The following is a 19,032-nucleotide window of genomic DNA, read 5'->3' as shown; positions in this document are numbered from 1 at the left end:
AACAGAAAATGAGATAAGGGAGGGAAGAAGAAAGATTAACCAAGAAGTGGAGAGTAAGTAGACGAGAAGGGAGAAGAAAGGACAGGATTTATTAATTGATAGCAATAGTTATTAGAACAACGTTTTAAAAGTTGAATGGTTTTAAAAATACATTCCAATTTCGCCTTTCTTCTCTCCTCTCTCCTCTCTAGTGTATTTTCTCGCTAAGCCGTCAGCCTTATCACAAACTGCAGATAGGAACTGTGAGCGCAGCTACTGGTTTCTCAGGGCACATGTTGCTGGGGGACCGTGTGCAGTAGCGTATGGAGGTGTGTGCTGCTTCTAGCTTTCTCATTCGCCCTTTATCTACCTATAGGCTGTGGGCTATTTTATAAGATCTCCAGCCAAGACACCCGGATGTGTTGCCGTAGCACAATGACAGCGAGTCACAGGTGGTAGCTACTGGCTTAGTGACTGGGAGGACTGCTTCGTGTGCGGCCAGTCATGAAAATCCTCTTCCTGGCCTGCCTCCGAGCCCACACTGGCAACTCAACTACCGCCCTGCGAATCAAGTAAGCGTGACAGGCAACAGGAATCAGTAGCTCCGTGTTCAGCACTGTATCCCATACAATGGGGCACAGCGTTCTTTTCAGCTTTCTCATCAAGTGGATCTCTATTGCAGTATGCGCCCCTTACAGCCCCGACAGATTTCAAACCTAGTTGGTTTATTAGTTTTTATTTGCTGAATGTAAAGCTGAAGTGTTTAAATTAATAACTTCCGAATAATAGTGCTGGTTTAGGACCCATTATCCAGAATGCTCCGTACCAAGGGTTTTCCGGATAAGGGGTCTTTCCGTTATTTTGATCTTCATACCTTAAGTCTACTGAAAAATCAATAAAACTTTAACTTAAACCAATAGGATTGTTTTGCATCCAATAAGGATTAATTATACCTTAGTAGGGATCAAGTACATTGTGCTGTATTATCATTATAGAGGAAAAGGAAATCATTTAAAAAAATTCAAATTTGATTAAAATGGAGTCAGTGGGAGACAGGCTTTCCGTAATTCGGAACTTTCTGGATAATGGGTTTACAGATAACGGATCCCATACCTGTACCATATTCTTATGAATACAGGCTCTAACATCATAAGAATTAATGGTACATCAAATTCAGCAGTGTACAATGCCCCACTGTGTTCTCACTAAACTGCAACATTTTTTTCTCCCTTTTATATTTGCAGTCATCTTTATCTGGCTAATTGCATCTCCTTTAGGGCTCTGGCACACGGGGAGATTAGTCGCCCGTGGCAAAACTCCCTGTTCGCAGGCGACTAATTCCCCGAGTTGCCTTCCCCTGCCATCCCACCGGCGACTTACATTGTCGCTGATGGGATGGCAGGGGAAGGCAACTCGGGGAGATTAGTCGCCTGCGAACAGGCAGTTTTGCTGCGGGCGACTAATCTCCCCGTGTGCCAGAGCCCTTAGCCTACTACAAGCCATCGGATAACGATGTATGCTACATGTATGGGACCTGTTATCCGTAATGCCTGGGACCTGGAGTTTTCTAGATAAGGAGTCTTTCCGTAATTTGGATCTCCATACCTTAAGTTTACTAAAAAAAAATCTGTTAAATTAAGTAAACCCAATGGAAATGTTTTGCCTCCAACAAGAATATAATTATTTTAATAAGAATCCGGTACAAGATACTGTCTTATGATTACACAGAAAAAGGAAATCATTTTAAAAATAATAGAATTATTTGCTTATAATGGAATCTATGGGAGATGGCCTTCCCGTAATTCAGATCTCTCTAAATAACAGGTTTCCGGATAATGGATCCCATACTTGTATAGCCCAGTAGTGTCTCCGCTATAGACTGTTTATGCCAGATGTCTGCATTCTCCTGGGTTAAAAAATGGCCCGCTGCTGCTTTATACAATATAGCTCTTTCTACATACAGAGGGAAAAAGATATACACTGAATGTGCACAACTAGATGAACATCCACTTTTCTTTGCTTTCTTAATGCATCAACCAATAATTGCTTGCAACCTACTATGCATTCCTATTACTTACTGCCAAGGAAGCAAGCGCATGGCTACTGTGCTTTCATTGCTGCTAGAAGAGTCCTAGCCCTTGGGCAAGTCTATAAACTACTAACTGTAGTCGACCTATGTAGTTTACAACAAGAATGATTGTAATGATATAACTTAATTGGACCATTGTTGTAAGTGGAGTACTGCAGGGGTTTGTCCTTGGTCCTTTACATTTTAAGCCATCCCTGTGGCTAGAATGTAAATCACTGGTGGGATGGCATACGAGGCGGCCGCCAAAGGCTGCCAAAGTTTCCTCTCAAGGCAACTTCGGCAAATCGTGCTGCCGCGTATGCCATCCCACTGGCGATTTACATTCTAGCCGGTGGGATGGCATTTTGGGGAGATTCGTCACCTGCAGCAAGGAAGATTTGTCGCACGGCGACTAATCTCCTGATGTTTTACAGCGCACAGCCCCACAGGCACTTGAGGGTCAGTGCCTAGGGTGGCAGTATCCAGGGGCGGCACATCAGGGGGCAGATTTATCAAGATGTGAGTTCAGAGCTTAATACATAAAAACTCACCCACGTTCTATTCATTCCTATAGGGTTTTTAGAAGTGTATTTATCAAAAAGTAAGTTTTAACTTTCACCCATTGATAAATAGACCTCTTAAAATTCCATAGAAATTAGTTTTTATGTATTCTGCTCTGAACTCACATTTTGATAAATCTGCCCCCAGGTGTGTATTTGAGGCGGGGGGGGGGGTTGTTTGCATAGGTGTCTGAAGGCAGAAGGAATGCTTGGAATTCTAATTATCTTTAGTTGCTCAAACACTTACAGTACTCACTATGCTCTGCAGTAAGATTGTGCGCCTCCATGCTCAGGAAATTCAAAACCGTAGCTCTGGAAGGTGCGATCTTACTGAAGAGTGAGTAAGTGTTTGAGCAGTGGGAGAAAATGGAGCTGTGCAGAGTGTAGGAGAAATTAGGAGTTCTAAAATAAGAAAAGGCAGGGGAGGAAATGAAAGTAGACTAGAAAGAGGAAAGAAGAAAAAAGGTGCGGAGGAGGGGAGACAGAGAAAAATAAAAGAGCAGAAAGAGAAAGAAACGTATTAAATGAAATGATTATTAAAATTTATTTATAAAGCGCCAACATTCTGCATCGCTATACAATAAGTGGGTTTCATACATGGTTAAAGGAGAAGAAAAGGTAAAAACTAAGTAAGCTTTATCAAAAAGGTCTATGTAAATGCAGCCATAAGCACTACAGTAATGCTGCACTAAGTCCTCTATCAAAAGAAACATGATGTTCCAGTGTCTAACTCCCTCTATCAGAAACATCCTTAATTACCTGGGCCAGAGTCTGCTCAGTTCTCTCCTCTCTCCTGCTCCCCCCTCCCCTCTCCTTCTCCCCCTCCCACTAGAATGCTAAGAATTCCCTCCCCCCTCCCTTAGCAATGTGTGATCTCAGCTATAACAGCTAGAGACTGCAGGAAGGAAGCTACTTAAAATGGCAGCTGCTATCTTAAGCAAACGGAGAGAGCTTCTAAAGCTGTTTACTCAGGTATGGGAATGGTTTCTGCAGAATAAATATATTGTTCTAGGTGGCACTAATGTGGCAAATCTGTTGGCAGTAAAATGCCAAAATGACTTACCTTCTCCTTTAAGAAACAAATGTATAGTAGGAAAAGTGGGAAAGAAGTATAAAAAAAAAACCCAAAACAGTTCTGTAGTAAATATAATGGAGCAGAAGCCATTGGAAAATTGTGGAATAATCTTAATATACTGTTCTGGGTTATAAGTCTTGCAACAGATGCTGCTTCTGCTGCTATGGCTGATTAATGATTCTCTTTAATATCGTGTGAAAATATATGTAAAAAACAGTTTGAGTTTAATGGTCGTGTTGTTAAAAGCGGGTGTTCACTTATATTTTTACAGAGGTTTTATCTTTAATATGGGGAGTGGCTTATTGGGGGCATATCTCCCAAAGTGGGCATGAAAAGTGGGTATGGTTTCATGCACCGCAATTCTTTTCTGTTCCTGAAATCTACTGACCTTACTGCAGGTTCATACAAAAAAGTCAAACTTGAGGGGGTGGGATGGTAGGTGTCATAAATCAAGAATGCCTAGCACAGCACAAACTGTAAATACACCCCTGATAGGGGGTTTCTTTTTTCCCATAAAAACATTTGAAGCAGTGTATGTGTTTTTTTCATGGTAAGGGCAGTGAGGTTGTGAAATGCCCTTCCTAGTGATGTTGTAATGGCAGATTCTGTTGATGTCTTTAAGAGGGGCATAGATGAGTTCTTGAACACGCATAGTATCCAAGGCTATTGTGATACTAATATCTACAGTTAGTATTAATGTTTGTATGTATACTTTATGTATGTGCGTGTATAGATAGGTCAGTATGGGTCTGTATGTGAGTGTATAGATAGTTCAGTATGGGTCTGTATGTGAGTGGATAGATGGGTCAGTATGGGTTTGTGTGTTCTGGGTTAACTTGGAAGTGTGGGACGTGATGGACGCTGGTCTTTTTTTCAACATGTAACTAGTGCTGGGCGGTATACCGGTATATACCGAACACCGTTTTTTTTAAAAAAGATGATAAAAAATTTTAACTTACCGGCATACCGGTGTGGGCGCCTCCTGGCAATTTTTCTTACTATTTCCGGGTTGTGCGCGCTGACGTTACGTGCGCGCTGACGTCACGCGCACGCTGACGTCACGCGCGCAACCCGGAAATAGTAAGAAAAATTGCCAGGAGGCTCTGTGAGCTGTCGGGGGTGCCTGCGGCTGCCTGGCCCGTAAGGTTTATTTATGTGAAGGGGATGGGGGGGTGTTTGGGGTTGGATGGAGGGGTGTTTGGGGTTGGATGGGGGGGTGTTTGGGGTTGGGGGGGGGGTGTTTGGGGTGGTCACGTAATCATGCATGGGGAAAAAAAAATACCGTCAAATACCGTGATACCGATATAATAAAAAAAATACCGTGATATAAATTTTTGGTCATACCGCCCAGCACTACATGTAACTATGTAACATTGAGTTAAATTTAGACCCACAAAAGTTAAAAGGCATGGGGTTGCTGTATTAATGCCTACAGTTGCTTATTCAATGTCTATTCCTTTCTGCGTTCCTGTGTCTCAGGCCTTCAATTTGCTTCAGGGCCGCCCTTATGCACTATGTGTAGTGCTGTTGAATGACTCAACTGAGGTATGTTCTTTGGCTAGGCTTATGACTCTCCTTTATTAAAGCAACAATGTACATTTAGTGAATATGAGTAGGGTTCAAACATTTGGTTTAGTTTTGAGAAAGTTATAGGCCCTGCCCTTTGTGCTAGGAAATAAAAGTGCCTATCTGCTTTTTTTCCCAACTGGGGTATTCCAGCTTAGCAATGATTTGTAATCTCCTTCTTTATTTTATATAAAGTCTCTGCAGCATAATCAACTGGTATGCAAGAAAAATTTATGAGACATGAAACGATCAACAGGCATAAAAGGCCCTGTGACTAACCATGGCAACCCTACTGACACGTACCTATTTTTAAGAGGAATGTGTAAAGAAATTGGCTCTAAGCTGATATCAATTTTAGTAGCGTGAGCTCTCTTTTTAGAGATCATTATACATATATAGGTATTGGTTCCCTTATCTGGAAACTCATTATCCAGAAAGTTCCAAATTACGGAAAGGCCGACTCCCATAGGCTCCATTTTAATCAACTAATTCACATTTTTTAAAAATGATTTTCTTTTTCTCTGTAATAATAAAACCGTACCTTGTACTTGATCCCAACTATGATATAATTAATCCTTATTGAAGAAAAAACAATCCTATTGGGTCTAATTAATGTTTAAATTGTTTTTTTTTGCAGACTTAAGGTAGGTGATCCGAAATATGGAAAAACCCCTTATCCAGAAAACCCCAGGTCCCGAGCATTCTGGATAATGGGTCCCATACCTGTACTATCTCCCACTACATTCATATGTGAGAAACAGTTTATAATGTTTATATAACTATTATATATGTTTAAAATAAATCTATACGTTATCAAATGTTTTATATGGCACTTGTTTGCTTTCTAAGTCTGACTGTTTGAGCTGCTATTAAATTATTATTCAGTTTTGATTGCTTAGGAAACGCCTTATCATTCAGCTGTTCTGCTAACCTGCCATTCTCCAGCTGTAGCAGAGATGAATATTTATTGAAAAGCCCCACAATTATATATTTTTGTGTAACCAGCAAAAAATAAGATGCTTGAAAGATACTTTTGAGGGTCATTTTAAAACTTTATGAGCAAAAGTTCTCTGTAGTGGTATAGTGATCAAAAGCACAATGCAAATAGGAAGCAGCCTTGGTAGCTATAGGTCTAAATAGTATAGAGCCAAAAAAATAAGGGTAAAAATTAATGATACTGTTTAAAAAAGATATCTAAAAGGATGTTTTTTTTCTTGTCTTCCCCACCCTACTCCCCTTCTTAGGGATCATCTGGAAGCGGCAGGTCATACATGTGTGCTTAAAGATGCAGCAATATTGGAAAGTTCAGAAGTAGAAACACTAATCTCTCAAGAAAAGTTTAATGCTGGACTAATCATACAACTTTATAAAGCAGGCCGGTTTCTTATGGGTAATTTTTTTTTTTTCCCCAACTGTTCTTCTAACCATTCATTAAGCAACATATTAATAAATAAATATAGCTTGGCACATGGTCTAGGTCTAGTGTTTGTTTTTTTCCCCCAAATTCTAAATAATTTTAAATAGGAAGGGAACCATTCACATGAGATCATTGAACTATAAGTTAACTTATATTTGGAGCTAGTAATGGTAAACATATACACAGCTTTTGAAGGACTTGTAAATGTGCGGTCCGTTATATTCATCTATTATAGTTGTTCCAAAAATCACTTCCCCCTCTCTTGCTTTTTGCAGCATTAGTTGACTGGATAAGGTGCCTTTTGCTGACTTTACATGAAGCCTGAGTCTTTTATAGTACCTGTACCGTTAGTGGTTCATTAATGATATCCTAAAGTTATTTATGACTTATATGATATCTTTATATCCACTGTGATAACTACTATATTATATCTTTATAGCCACCATGAGGAAGCTTATTTGTAAATCCAACCCCCCCCCCCAGCATACTAGAGCTTTTGAGCGCGGCTGCTCAAGCCATCCGTCTTTGTAGTTTCATCCTATTATAGAAGATTGTCCCCACCGGGCCGCTGTATATATTTGTTCCCACTTTGTAGTCTGCACACAGGAACATATATAAAGTGGGCCATGAAGAAAAACTACTACAATCCTTTCACATTAAACTTGAAGTTGTCACTTGAATAATGTTATGTTGGCATCTATTTTGCATGTGTGTATATATATGTGTGTATGTATGTATATATATATATATATATATATATATATATATATATATATATATATGTATATATATATGTGTATGTGTATATATATATATATATATATATATATATATATATATATATACAGTGGTGTGAAAAACTATTTGCCCCCTTCCTGATTTCTTATTCTTTTGCATGTTTGTCACAGTTAAATGTTTCTGCTCATCAAAAACCATTAACTATTAGTCAAAGATAACATAATTGAACACAAAATGCAGTTTTTAAATGAAGGTTTACGTTATTAAGGGAGAAAAAAAACTCCAAATCTACATGGCCCTGTGTGAAAAAGTGATTGCCCCCCTTGTTAAAAAATAACTTAACTGTAGTTTATCACACGTGAGTTCAATTTCTGTAGTCACCCCCAGGCCTGATTACTGCCACACCTGTTTCAATCAAGAAATCAATTAAATAGGAGCTACCTGACACAGAGAAGTAGACCAAAAGCACCTCAAAAGCTAGACATCATGCCAAGATCCAAAGAAATTCAGGAACAAATGAGAACAAAAGTAATTGAGATCTATTAGTCTGTTAAAGGTTATAAAGCCATTTCTAAAGCTTTGGGACTTTTGCGAACCACAGTGAGAGCCATTATCCACAAATGGAAAAAACATGGAACAGTGGTGAACCTTCCCAGGAGTGGCCGGCCGACCAAAATTACCCCAAGAGCGCAGAGACAACTCATCCGAGAGGCCACAAAAGACCCCAGGACAACATCTAAAGAACTGCAGGCCTCACTTGCCTCAATTAAGGTCAGTGTTCACAACTCCACCATAAGAAAGAGACTGGGCAAAAACGGCCTGCATGGCAGATTTCCAAGGCGCAAACCACTTTTAAGCAAAAAGCATTAAGGCTCGTCTCAATTTTGCTAAAACACATCTCAATGATTGCCAAGACTTTTGGGAAAATACCTTGTGGACCGACGAGACAAAAGTTGAACTTACATCTGGCGTAAAAGTAACACAGCATTTCAGAAAAAGAACATCATACCAACAGTAAAATATGGTGGTGGTAGTGTGATGGTCTGGGGTTGTTTTGCTGCTTCAGGACCTGGAAGGCTTGCTGTGATAGATGGAACCATGAATTCTACTGTCTACCAAAAAATCCTGAAGGAGAATGTCCGGCCATCTGTTCGTCAACTCAAGCTGAAGCGATCTTGGGTGCTGCAGCAGGACAATGACCCAAAACACACCAGCAAATCCACCTCTGAATGGCTGAAGAAAAACAAAATGAAGACTTTGGAGTGGCCAAGTCAAAGTCCTGACCTGAATCCTATTGAGATGTTGTGGCATGACCTTAAAAAGGCGGTTCATGCTAGAAAACCCTCAAATAAAGCTGAATTACAACAATTCTGCAAAGATGAGTGGGCCAAAATTCCTCCAGAGAGCTGTAAAAGACTCGTTGCAAGTTATCGCAAACGCTTGATTGCAGTTATTGCTGCTAAGGGTGGCCCAACCAGTTATTAGGTTCAGGGGGCAATTACTTTTTCACACAGGGCCATGTAGGTTTGGATTTTTTTTCTCCCTAAATAATAAAAACCCTCATTTAAAAACTGCATTTTGTGTTTACTTGTGTTATCTTTGACTAATAGTTAAATGTGTTTGATGATCAGAAACATTTTGTGTGACAAACATGCAAAAGAATAAGAAATCAGGAAGGGGGCAAATAGTTTTTCACACCACTGTATGTATATATATATATATATATATATATATATATATATATATATATTTATATGTGTAACACAAAAAAAATTTATTTGGATCAAGGACTGACGTTTCGGCCACACAAGCAGCCTTTCTCAAATCTTGATCCAAATAAAAATTTTTTGTGTTTTTTGCATCAAGACCTGAGTGTGCGGCATATTCTTTCTAATTTTGTATGCTCACCTTATACTGCACCCAGGCAAATTATTACTTCATTATACGTGAGTGCCTGCTTTGACCTGTTCCTACAAAAACACCGAAATTTTTTATTTGGATCAAGATTTGAGAAAGGCTGCTTGTGTGGCCGAAACGTCAGTCCTTGATCCAAATAAATTTTTTTTGTGTTTTTGCATCTAAGACCTGAGTGTGCGGCATATTCTTTCTAATTTTATATATATATATATATGTGTATATATAGCTATGTGTTTTTGTTAAACATTGATTGATACTTTTTCTTGCTTATTGCGCCAAATGATAGACGTTGCACTATTTTAACTGCGGTAGATCTCATGGCAGAGGCCATGTGGCAATAGTAGATCACAGGGTGACAAAGTCTGGGCACCCCCAGCTCTAGGGCATAATTCATGGATTTTTCAGAAGGCAAAATTTCTGTTGTACTTTATAAGTAGAAAATAATTATCATTTCACGAATCACCTCATAGCGATTACAGATATTTTTTTTTAAAAGATGGCAACCTTAGTAGCAGTCTAAGGCATCTCTGGGCCCCAGGTAAGAATGCACCCAGCAATATTTGGGTCTCTTAAGTATGTATGTATATCTTTATTTATAAAGCACTACTTATGTACGCAGCGCTGTACAGTAGAATAGATTAATACAAACAGGGGGTTATTAAGATAATAAATATAAAGTATAATAATAAATACAAATAAATACAAGATACAGTTGCAATAAGTCAAGAGTCAAAGACACAAGAGGATGGAGGTCCCTGCTCCGTAGAGCTTAGAATCTAAATAAGTGAGCTGTACTGTCTGGCATTTGTTATTCTAAATATGCTAAGCAGCTGAAAGTGTGGATTTTTTTTTTCTTTTTAATTCCAGCTGGTTGCAAAGACCCCATACTGGGACCATAGCTCATTTTAATCTAACTGTGTGGTTTAAATTGATTTGGTTTAGCTACTTCTTTTAAAGAACAGAACAGAAGTAGAGAACAGAAGTAACATCTATGATCAGTAAATATATAGTTATATTTTTTTTCCTTACAATTAAGGTATATTAGCCATGTTAAAACCACATAAAGTATACATTAAAAATATTGGTGCTATTGTGATTAAAATTTTAGGTAACAGAATTCCTTTTGGTGCCATCTTCGGAGGAACTGACATTAATGAAGATGTCAAGAATGAAGAGAAATGTAGAGTTATGGGAGCTGTGCTTGAAGAGGCCAGGTACTGAAACAGACCACTGCACAGAAATCTCTGCATATGCAATGACTAGCAATTGGAGGATTTAAGGTTAATTCTTAGTGACGTATTTAGTGGCAAAATATATTTCTTCATAGCTTCCTCATATTCCGTGAATCACCATTTCCCATGGCAAAGAAAAATTATGCATTTTTACTTCCTCTTTTGATCATGTCAAGTAATGTGTGTAAATATGTGTCTGTACTTTGACATTTAGCTATAAAATATAAATAGGCTGTAAATTTTCACTATATTGGCAATCTGTCTATTCTGTCAATCTGTCTGTGCCAGTGGGGCTGCTGTAAGATGCCAGTCACTGTTTAGTCGTCTGGTGGGGGCCTATTTTGAATCCCTGTCTAGGCCTGCTATAAAATAATTTTTCATTGTGTGGATAATTTGCTGCCAGTGTGTTTATAGCTACTTGTATGCACACTGTTTGATATATTAGCAGGAAGGAGGCCCCTGTCACGTACAGCTTGCAATATAAGTAGTTGGGTAACTTACTAGCACAAATAAGATGGTAATAAAGTTACAGTGGATGGGGCATTGGCCTATAATTATCAAGATTAGACCAGATATTGTGCCAGGGATTGAAAACTGTTGCACAGTACAGGTATGGGACCGGTTATCCAGAATGCTCAGGACTCTGGATTTTTTTTTCCATATAAGGGTTCTCTGTAATTTGGATCTTTTATATTTTAAGTGTACTAAAAATAATTTAACCATTAAGTAAACACAATAGGATTGCTTTGCCTCCAATAAGGATTCATTATATCTTAGCTGGAATCAAGCTCAAAGTAATGTTTTTTTTAAATACAAAGAAAAAGGAAATCATTTTTAAAATTTGTGTTATCTGATTACAGTGGTGTCTATAAGAGATGGCCTTCCCGTAATTCAGAGTTTTCTGGATAACTGGTTTCCAGATAACATGCTATATCTTTTATAATTTTTTTGCATAGGGGGATTTGTTCCAGGGCAGCATTATTTTTCCCCAGTGATCGGTCATATACAATGTACATACTTAAACTTCCTAAAGTACGTCAGCATTTTACTGACCTATTTACTGGGCAATTATAAACAATAAAGGAAATAACAATAAAGGAACGCTGTGAAAGCAATTGCTATGTCTAATTTATGGGCCACAGGTATATGTCAAATGCTTAGACACAGTTACTTAAATTATTTATTTGTATTTGTGACCACTCCCCTTGTGTGCGCTAGGACAAAAGTTTGAACTCTATGAATATATATATATATATATATATATATATATATATATAAATTGTTTGCTAACACAGCAACTATAATACAAACAAGTAATTTTACTGAAAAGAGTAATTTAGCTATTGGAAACAGATCCTGCAACTGCTGGGATCATAGGAACTATAGCAGACCCAGTGGAACTTTGACTGCAAAGCAGCTGCAATATATGTTTATGGTTACCACTACCCATAATAAATGTTTTGCAGTTAATCTGCTGGAGCTTTTTTTTTTTCTATTTTTGGTTTTTTGCATATGTTTATGGACATATATTGCTTCTGAAATTTAGTGAGGCCCAATAACTTTTCATTACACTACAGGTGTATAGCTCATATCACTCAGTAAATAGATAAAATTTCAGATTTAAACCCTACACACCTACCTGACCATGTCAAGCTGCTTTGCATTGTCATTGTCATTGAGTTACATAAGTTTCTAGTTACAGACGCTTCTTTGTAACTCTTATGTGTTTGTTTAACGCATAAGATTCATTTTATTTTTTATTCCATATATTGTAGCAGTGTCTAGTATTTTTGTTTTCACGCATAGACAAAGTAAATATGTTACACAGAAAAGTTGCCCAACTAAGCCTAAAACAGCAACTCTTTCCAGTCACTGAAAATTAAAGAAAAACCCACATGATTTTAATTTGAAATTGATCAGATTTTTCTGCTAGAGGTTAAAAATAGGGAGGTGATTAATATCTTAGACTAATGCCACACGTAGCATAAGTAGTGTATTCTCGGCAAGCTGAAAAACGCTTACCAATAGCCTATGGCTAACTTCAAACATAGCATAAGTAGCGTATTCTTGGCATGCTGAAAATATGCTACCTACTCTTCAAAATCCTTCTACCTGTGCCTGCACCTGATAGCTGATAACCAGAGAAAATGCAAAGTCTTGCGGTTATTTGGCAGATATCGGCTACATGTGCCTGCATCCGAGCATAATTAATGCTATCGGGTGCATGCACAGGTAAGAGGATTTTAAAGCATACCTAGCATATTCTTGGCAAGTGTTTTTTGGCTTGCTGAGACTATGCTACCTACGCTACGTATAGCCTTAGCCTTGTAATATCACTGCTGTTGACTGAACTATACAACAACTATATAATCAAGATTTTTGCTACATGAGTTTAGCTTAATACAGGGCCGCCATCACGAGGGGATTAGGGGTACACTTGTGCTGCACCCCTGTGAAATCATCTTTGGTAAGGGGGGCCGGACGTGCTGTGAAAGTTACGCAAATTGCATATCTTGCACAAAAATTGTCTAGAAAACTATGTTACTTGCCAAGGCAGAGAAGCTTGACACGGCAGGCAGGGGCGAACAGTGACCACCAATGAATTAAACTTAGGGTAAATTCCACTGCCCCCTATTAACTGACTGACTTATTAGCACTATATTATTCATTTTAAATATTTATATCAACTTTTAATTATAGAGTAACGTCAGCTGTTTATATTGAAAGCTATTTTACTACATGTACTTTCCAGCGGGGGAATGACTGGTTATTGGGCCTCTCAGCAACATCATTGGGCCACTACGCTTACGTAATTTACTTCATTTGTGCAAAAAACGTATGCTACTTTCGAAGAAACTTATGTAACTTGGTTATAAACTCCACTGACCTCCCAATTAAAATACTGACTTATTAGCTAATTATTTTTACTATTTTAGGGGATCCCACAGCAATACCATTGGGCTCCTAAACTTATGTGGTTTACGTAACTTATGCAGAAACTTACATAACTTTATATCAACCAATGACAACCAGAGCAGGGGCAGGTAGGTGGGAAGGGGTTAAATTTAAGACAAACTCTGCTGACCCTCAATAAACTGAATGACGAATTAGCACATTAATCAATGGAACTCTTAATATAAACAGCTTATTATAAAGTAACATCAGCTTTTTTTTATTGCACATTTTTTTTTGTTTATTGGGGGGCCCCATATAATTAATTTGTACTGGGCCCCAAAGTTTCTGATCACAGCCCTGGCTTAATAAGTAAGTATAGCTTTATTGATCTGGCTTTGACTGTCACTCCTTGGTTTTTCTTGTTTTATGGCATGCAGATTATCCTGGATGTCTGTTTTTATTTAACAAAGAAAATAACTTATTTTGTGCTAGTAAACTAAATGTCTTAAATAATGCTATGATTACTATTGTCCTATTATGTTTTATAATTAAAAAAGAAAGATGAGGGTGCAAAATACAGTACACATAAATACTGTAACCAGCTTCAGTCTGTTAAACTAAATCTTGGATGAATGTTGTCCTTCTGCCATCTTGTCTTGTAGAGCTACTGGTTGTATAACGCTCCTGTTTACTAGAATTTCATTATTAAGTATGGCTAATCAACTTTACCCTCTGGGTGATATGTAACAGATTTTAACAGTTTTCATTACTTTAAACATGTAACGTTAAATAACTTCTGCAGCCCTCGTTTTGTATGTGTTGCCCATTTTGGAAAAAGATGGAAAATATATTTCTCTCCCTTATTATGAAGCAAAACCTTTTAAAGTATAATGAGTTAAGTTCAGCTCATTCCTTGCATAGTGAAGGTTGACATTACTTTTTGGATATCCAGTGGAGAAAATGATTTTTTTGCCATCATGTAAGTATTTTTGGGCAGGGCCCTCTTTACCTCTTGAATTGGTTATGGACTGCTTTGGATGTAAGTCTAGAATTTCTATGTATGTACCCATTTATTTATAGAGCTGTGAAATATATTGGAACTTTAAATATTTATTTAGTATTTAAATATGAAGGTATCAGGGCCCCAGTAAAGCCATAATTTACCCTAGAGTCATCACCTACTCTATTAAAGTCAGGGACAGGGACCCTGTGAACGAGGACCAGTTAGATAGTTACTCTTGTCGAGCACTTTCTAGGAAAGTGAGATAGAGAGGGTAGGAAGCAAGAACAGTTTTGGCTCCACCAAGGAAAGTAGCTGTAAGTACCCTTCCATACAGGCACTGTTGCCTCAGCATAGGGCCACGGTTAAGACAAAGGTGAGAGGCAGTACCTAAACCCTGATCCACAGTCAGCTGTAGGACTCTTAAAGCTAGAGGTATTCAACCTGAGGACTGAGGTATCTATCCAGACTGCTACTATAGGGGTGCTGAGCTGACCAGGTGCATTTACCCTGCCCAGTCTCCCAAAGAGGTGGAACAAAGCGTTGTGCATCCTCTCTTGTTGTCTTATTATATACCATCTGTATTGTGAGTATTATCAACCTTCCTAGAGATGTGTTAATGGCAGATTCTGTTAATGCCTTTAAGAGGGGCCTGGATGAGTTCTTGAACAATCAGAATATCCAAGGCTATTGTGATACTAATATCTACAGTTAGTATTAGTGGTTGAATATATAGTTTATGTATGCGAGTGTATAGATTGGTAGGTGTTGGTTGTGTATGCTGGGTTTAATTGGATGGGTTGAACTTGATAGACTCTGGTCTTTTTTCAACCCTATGCAACTATGTAAAGAATATTAATTGGAGATTTAATATTAATAAGATTTAATTGCATTAGGGTCTACCACTATTCTGACATGGAACATTTGAATAGTTTCCTGGGTGAGTGATATTTTTTCACTTTCCAATGTTCTATGTTTACAGGAAGCCTTTATCTGAATAGAACTTATTTTGCTAAATTAAATTGTAATTTCAGTTTAAATGGAGTCTAGGGGTTATAACAGGTACTGTGTAATAAGGAAACACATAACCATATATATGTAAAATATTTCTGCCAATTTAAGGCTCTGCTTATGGGGTGACACAAATGAGTTCTTGTATTTATTGTACCAGGAGAACTTTGCCAATTGTAGCATTTACATTACTGAGGGCTATTCAGCAACCTATCCAGTCAAAAGTTTTCTGTGTTTAATTCTCTGGTTTAATTGATTTATGTTGTAACAAGCAAATTAGATTTAATTGTAGAAAGATTTAGAGAAAATATCACCCTGGAATGACATTTTATTAATGAGGGGTTACAGATGCCAATCTACTAATTAGCTTGTGTTTCCAGCTACCAGCTGTGACTCTGACAGTACCTGTGGGGAAGCATATTGGGGAAACAAGTTAGAGCAACTGACATACAAGCTGTGAGAGCAGCTACTGCTGACTTGTTGAAAAAGAGAAAATCAATCTAGATGCTGTTGTATGGGTTAAAATATAGTTGTCTGCAAGATAGGATTTTAGAAACAGAGATGGACAACCAACTGAGCTCCAAATGTTGGTAAGCTACTTCTGCCACCTTCTCAATAACATTGAGGTGGAACAAGACTATTTGGTGGGGGCAATGTAAGACAATAGTTTGGGCTCCCCCAACTTTTGTTCTAACCTTAGATTCAGAGGGCCTCTAAAGTCCCCACACTGACAGAGGCAGTACATAGCATTATACTAATTTCCTTACTCATGACTATATACAGAATTTTTATAACTGAAAAGGGGAAAATCTTATACATTGGTGAAGTATTTGAACATGTCTGTGAATTAGCCTGTTAAAGGTAATGCTAGATTGTGTTTTTGCTGCAGTTCATGAAAATTAATTGGAAATACAGTCAAGATTAAGTTTTTTTGAGGCGAGTCTTTTAATCTTGAATATACAAGATAAATCACATAAAGAAACTCAGAGCATGAATGGGAAACCCCACCTTCTTCTGACTTTACTTGCTCATTAAAGTCATTCTAGATTTTTCATAATTATGTACCATATGGAGCAGCTATCCGTACATTGCAGAAAGTCTGTACATAGTCCTAGTGTGGAAGTAGGTTCAATAAATATTGACTAATGCTGATTTGAGTCAGATTGTTGTAAGGATCTGCCAGTCCTCCAGATTCCTTAATTTCTGTACCTCTAAGTCAGGGGTGGGCAAACTTTTTGGCTCAGGGGCCACATTGACTAACAGACGGGCCGAACCGGGCCGGGACAGCGTTACGCCCGGGGCTGCCATCAAAAATTATGGGGCCTCTCAGCTCCCCCCCAGCATCCTCCATGACCTGCGGCTCCCTCCTCCAGCAACCCGCTGCTTCCTCCGTTCCGTCCCGTCCTTCTGTTCCCCAGCTCCCCAGTGCATTCTTTTATATGGTTGCGCCCCGTGCGTGCTGACGCTGTGTGCACGCACGGGGCGCAACCAATCGGGGCCCGTCATTCTTTTAAGGGGGCCGGAGACGGCGGCCTGGATTGAAAGGGCTGACGGGCCGGATGTGGCCCGCGGGCCGTAGTTTGCCCACCCCTGCTCTAAGTTGTCAAAATGAAATTCTTAACTTTAAAATAAATGCAATGAAGTTCCAATCCACCAACACAGTTGAACACAGCATGTTTATTGACCATCCTAAGTATTTTTTAACCCTTTCACTGCCAGCCACTTTGGTCACTTGCAGAACTTTTATTGCCACGCAGTTTTTGAACATTTTGCGCTCTTTCATTTTAGGGGCCTTTCCTTGGGGGGGGGGACTTTTAGTTTATCCATGAATTTTACTTATAGTTTTTTTTCAGGACAACATAAGATTTCAAAATATGAGTGTGAAATTGAGATTAGGGGAAACAATGTAGAGCAGATAAGCTGAGAATTGATCTGACAAAAGGCAAAGGTTAGGTGTCCACACACTGTTCAATTTCAGCGGTTTATACAGATTTGGCAGCTTATCTGCCTCTGTATGGGCACCAACGATGGCCCCCCCACCAACCAACATCTGGCTTGAAATATAATATATTTATATATTTTTAAATGTATACATTTATTATATATTTTATTACAAACTTGTGCTTTTTTTACAAGGAACTGAAACTGCTTTATGGAAGATGGGTGCACTTTCCCTGAGCACAAACAGTAATTTTACTAAGGCAAAGCACAAATACTGACCAAAAAAAAGGTTCTTTTTAACTGAAAAAAAACTTTTATCTTTTATATTTCTTTCATTTTTACCACATTAAGGTAATGTACTTGTTTTGAGGTATTGAGCTTGCTAAATATATTAGGAATAGAAACTAAAAAACGACACCATAGATTAGCTGTAGCAAGCAGTGCCAGTCAGCAAGGGCCAGCAGAGTTTTTTTAGCTGTAGTTAAAGTTTGTTAGAGGGTAATCCTTCCCCTTTAAAAATCACTGATAAGGTCCCATTTTGAATATGCAGTACAGTTATGGTCTCCAGTGAGTTGGATGGCTTTTTAGCAACTGAGAAAATATAAGGATTTTAGCTATTGGCACAAAGTTGATCAAAGGACTTTGAATTGGGAATGAAGGGTGAAAGTTTTCTATTATTTGGTGTTTGTATTTCTTAAACTTTATCTTAAAAAAAAAAAAAAAGGAAGGAGAAACACAGTGTGGTTTCCTGCCCAAAACTTGTGAAACAAGCTGTCTGAAAAACTTGTCATATTATCCCCCCCCCCCCCTTTAAAGACTGCATGCGGGGGGGCATTTATCAGCACTAGGCATACTTGCCCATGGGCAGTAACTCATGGCAACCAATCAGATTGTTGCATTTATTGTTCTACTTACAGCTGGCTTGAAAAGCCAATCACAAATTGGTTGTGATTAGTTACTGCCCACTGGAAAATTTGCCCAATATTGGTAAATTAGCCACCCTGGCGTTATTCCCAAAATGTATTACTGTTCAGATACAGAACACTATTACCTATGTATTCTGACTGCTCCATAATGCTAGCATTGTTGTGTGTTGTGTAGAAAAATAAAGCAATGTGGTAATGGATACAACTGGCAAGGTTGTTTTGTAGACTACAGTAAATAATAGCAATAATGTCAAGAAATGTTTTCCAAAAGACAGCTCTCCTTATAATATGCTAGCTGGTCTGTGGTGGTATGGGTTGAATGAAGTGTTTCTCATTCAGTTTAGGCATGCCCTTTTAGATCTGAATTCCCTATTGGTTCAGGAATGTCAGGTGGTTTCCACATGCTAGAAAATGAAGCTATAGCTATTTTGAAACTCATTGGACTGCACTGAATGGAACAGGGTCCTGAGATACTGAGGAGCCCTTAGTAAGTGACATTTTTGTGGTACAGAGTACACCCCTGGTCTTTAGAACCACTGTTGACCAAGTTATGAATAAGTAAAATGCATGACAGAATCTGCGCATAAAACTCTTAATATAACAAAAAAAATTTAATTTAAATTACTATATTGTTGCCAACCCAATAAGAATATTTGTTAAGTGAAACTTTTTTTTTTTTGTGCATCACATATAAACAATGTGTATCT

General features: G+C 38.2%; 1 protein-coding gene across 2 annotated transcripts in view; it reads left to right on the top strand.

The window, feature by feature from the left end:
* Nucleotides 1-288: 288 nt before the first annotated feature.
* The window catches only part of glt1d1 (glycosyltransferase 1 domain containing 1), an 80,711-nt gene continuing 61,967 nt past the window's right edge, over nucleotides 289-19,032 (top strand). Inside the window, exons 1-3 of one of the 2 annotated variants that reach the window (XR_001170282.3) lie at nucleotides 289-551; nucleotides 6,493-6,638; nucleotides 10,429-10,534. Coding sequence is in view for 1 of the 2 variants with exons in the window: in NM_001004969.1 (NP_001004969.1) it covers nucleotides 484-551; nucleotides 6,493-6,638; nucleotides 10,429-10,534 (320 nt within the window). In the remaining variant the exon portion in view is untranslated. The remainder of the gene's footprint in view (nucleotides 552-6,492; nucleotides 6,639-10,428; nucleotides 10,535-19,032) is intronic. The other variant, NM_001004969.1, reaches the window with a different exon arrangement.

Source organism: Xenopus tropicalis, chromosome 1 (genome assembly GCF_000004195.4).
Source record: "Xenopus tropicalis strain Nigerian chromosome 1, UCB_Xtro_10.0, whole genome shotgun sequence".
Taxonomy (NCBI): Eukaryota; Metazoa; Chordata; class Amphibia; order Anura; family Pipidae; genus Xenopus; species Xenopus tropicalis.
Note: the sequence above shows the minus strand (reverse complement) of the source record. Positions and strands in the feature narration are given on the sequence as shown.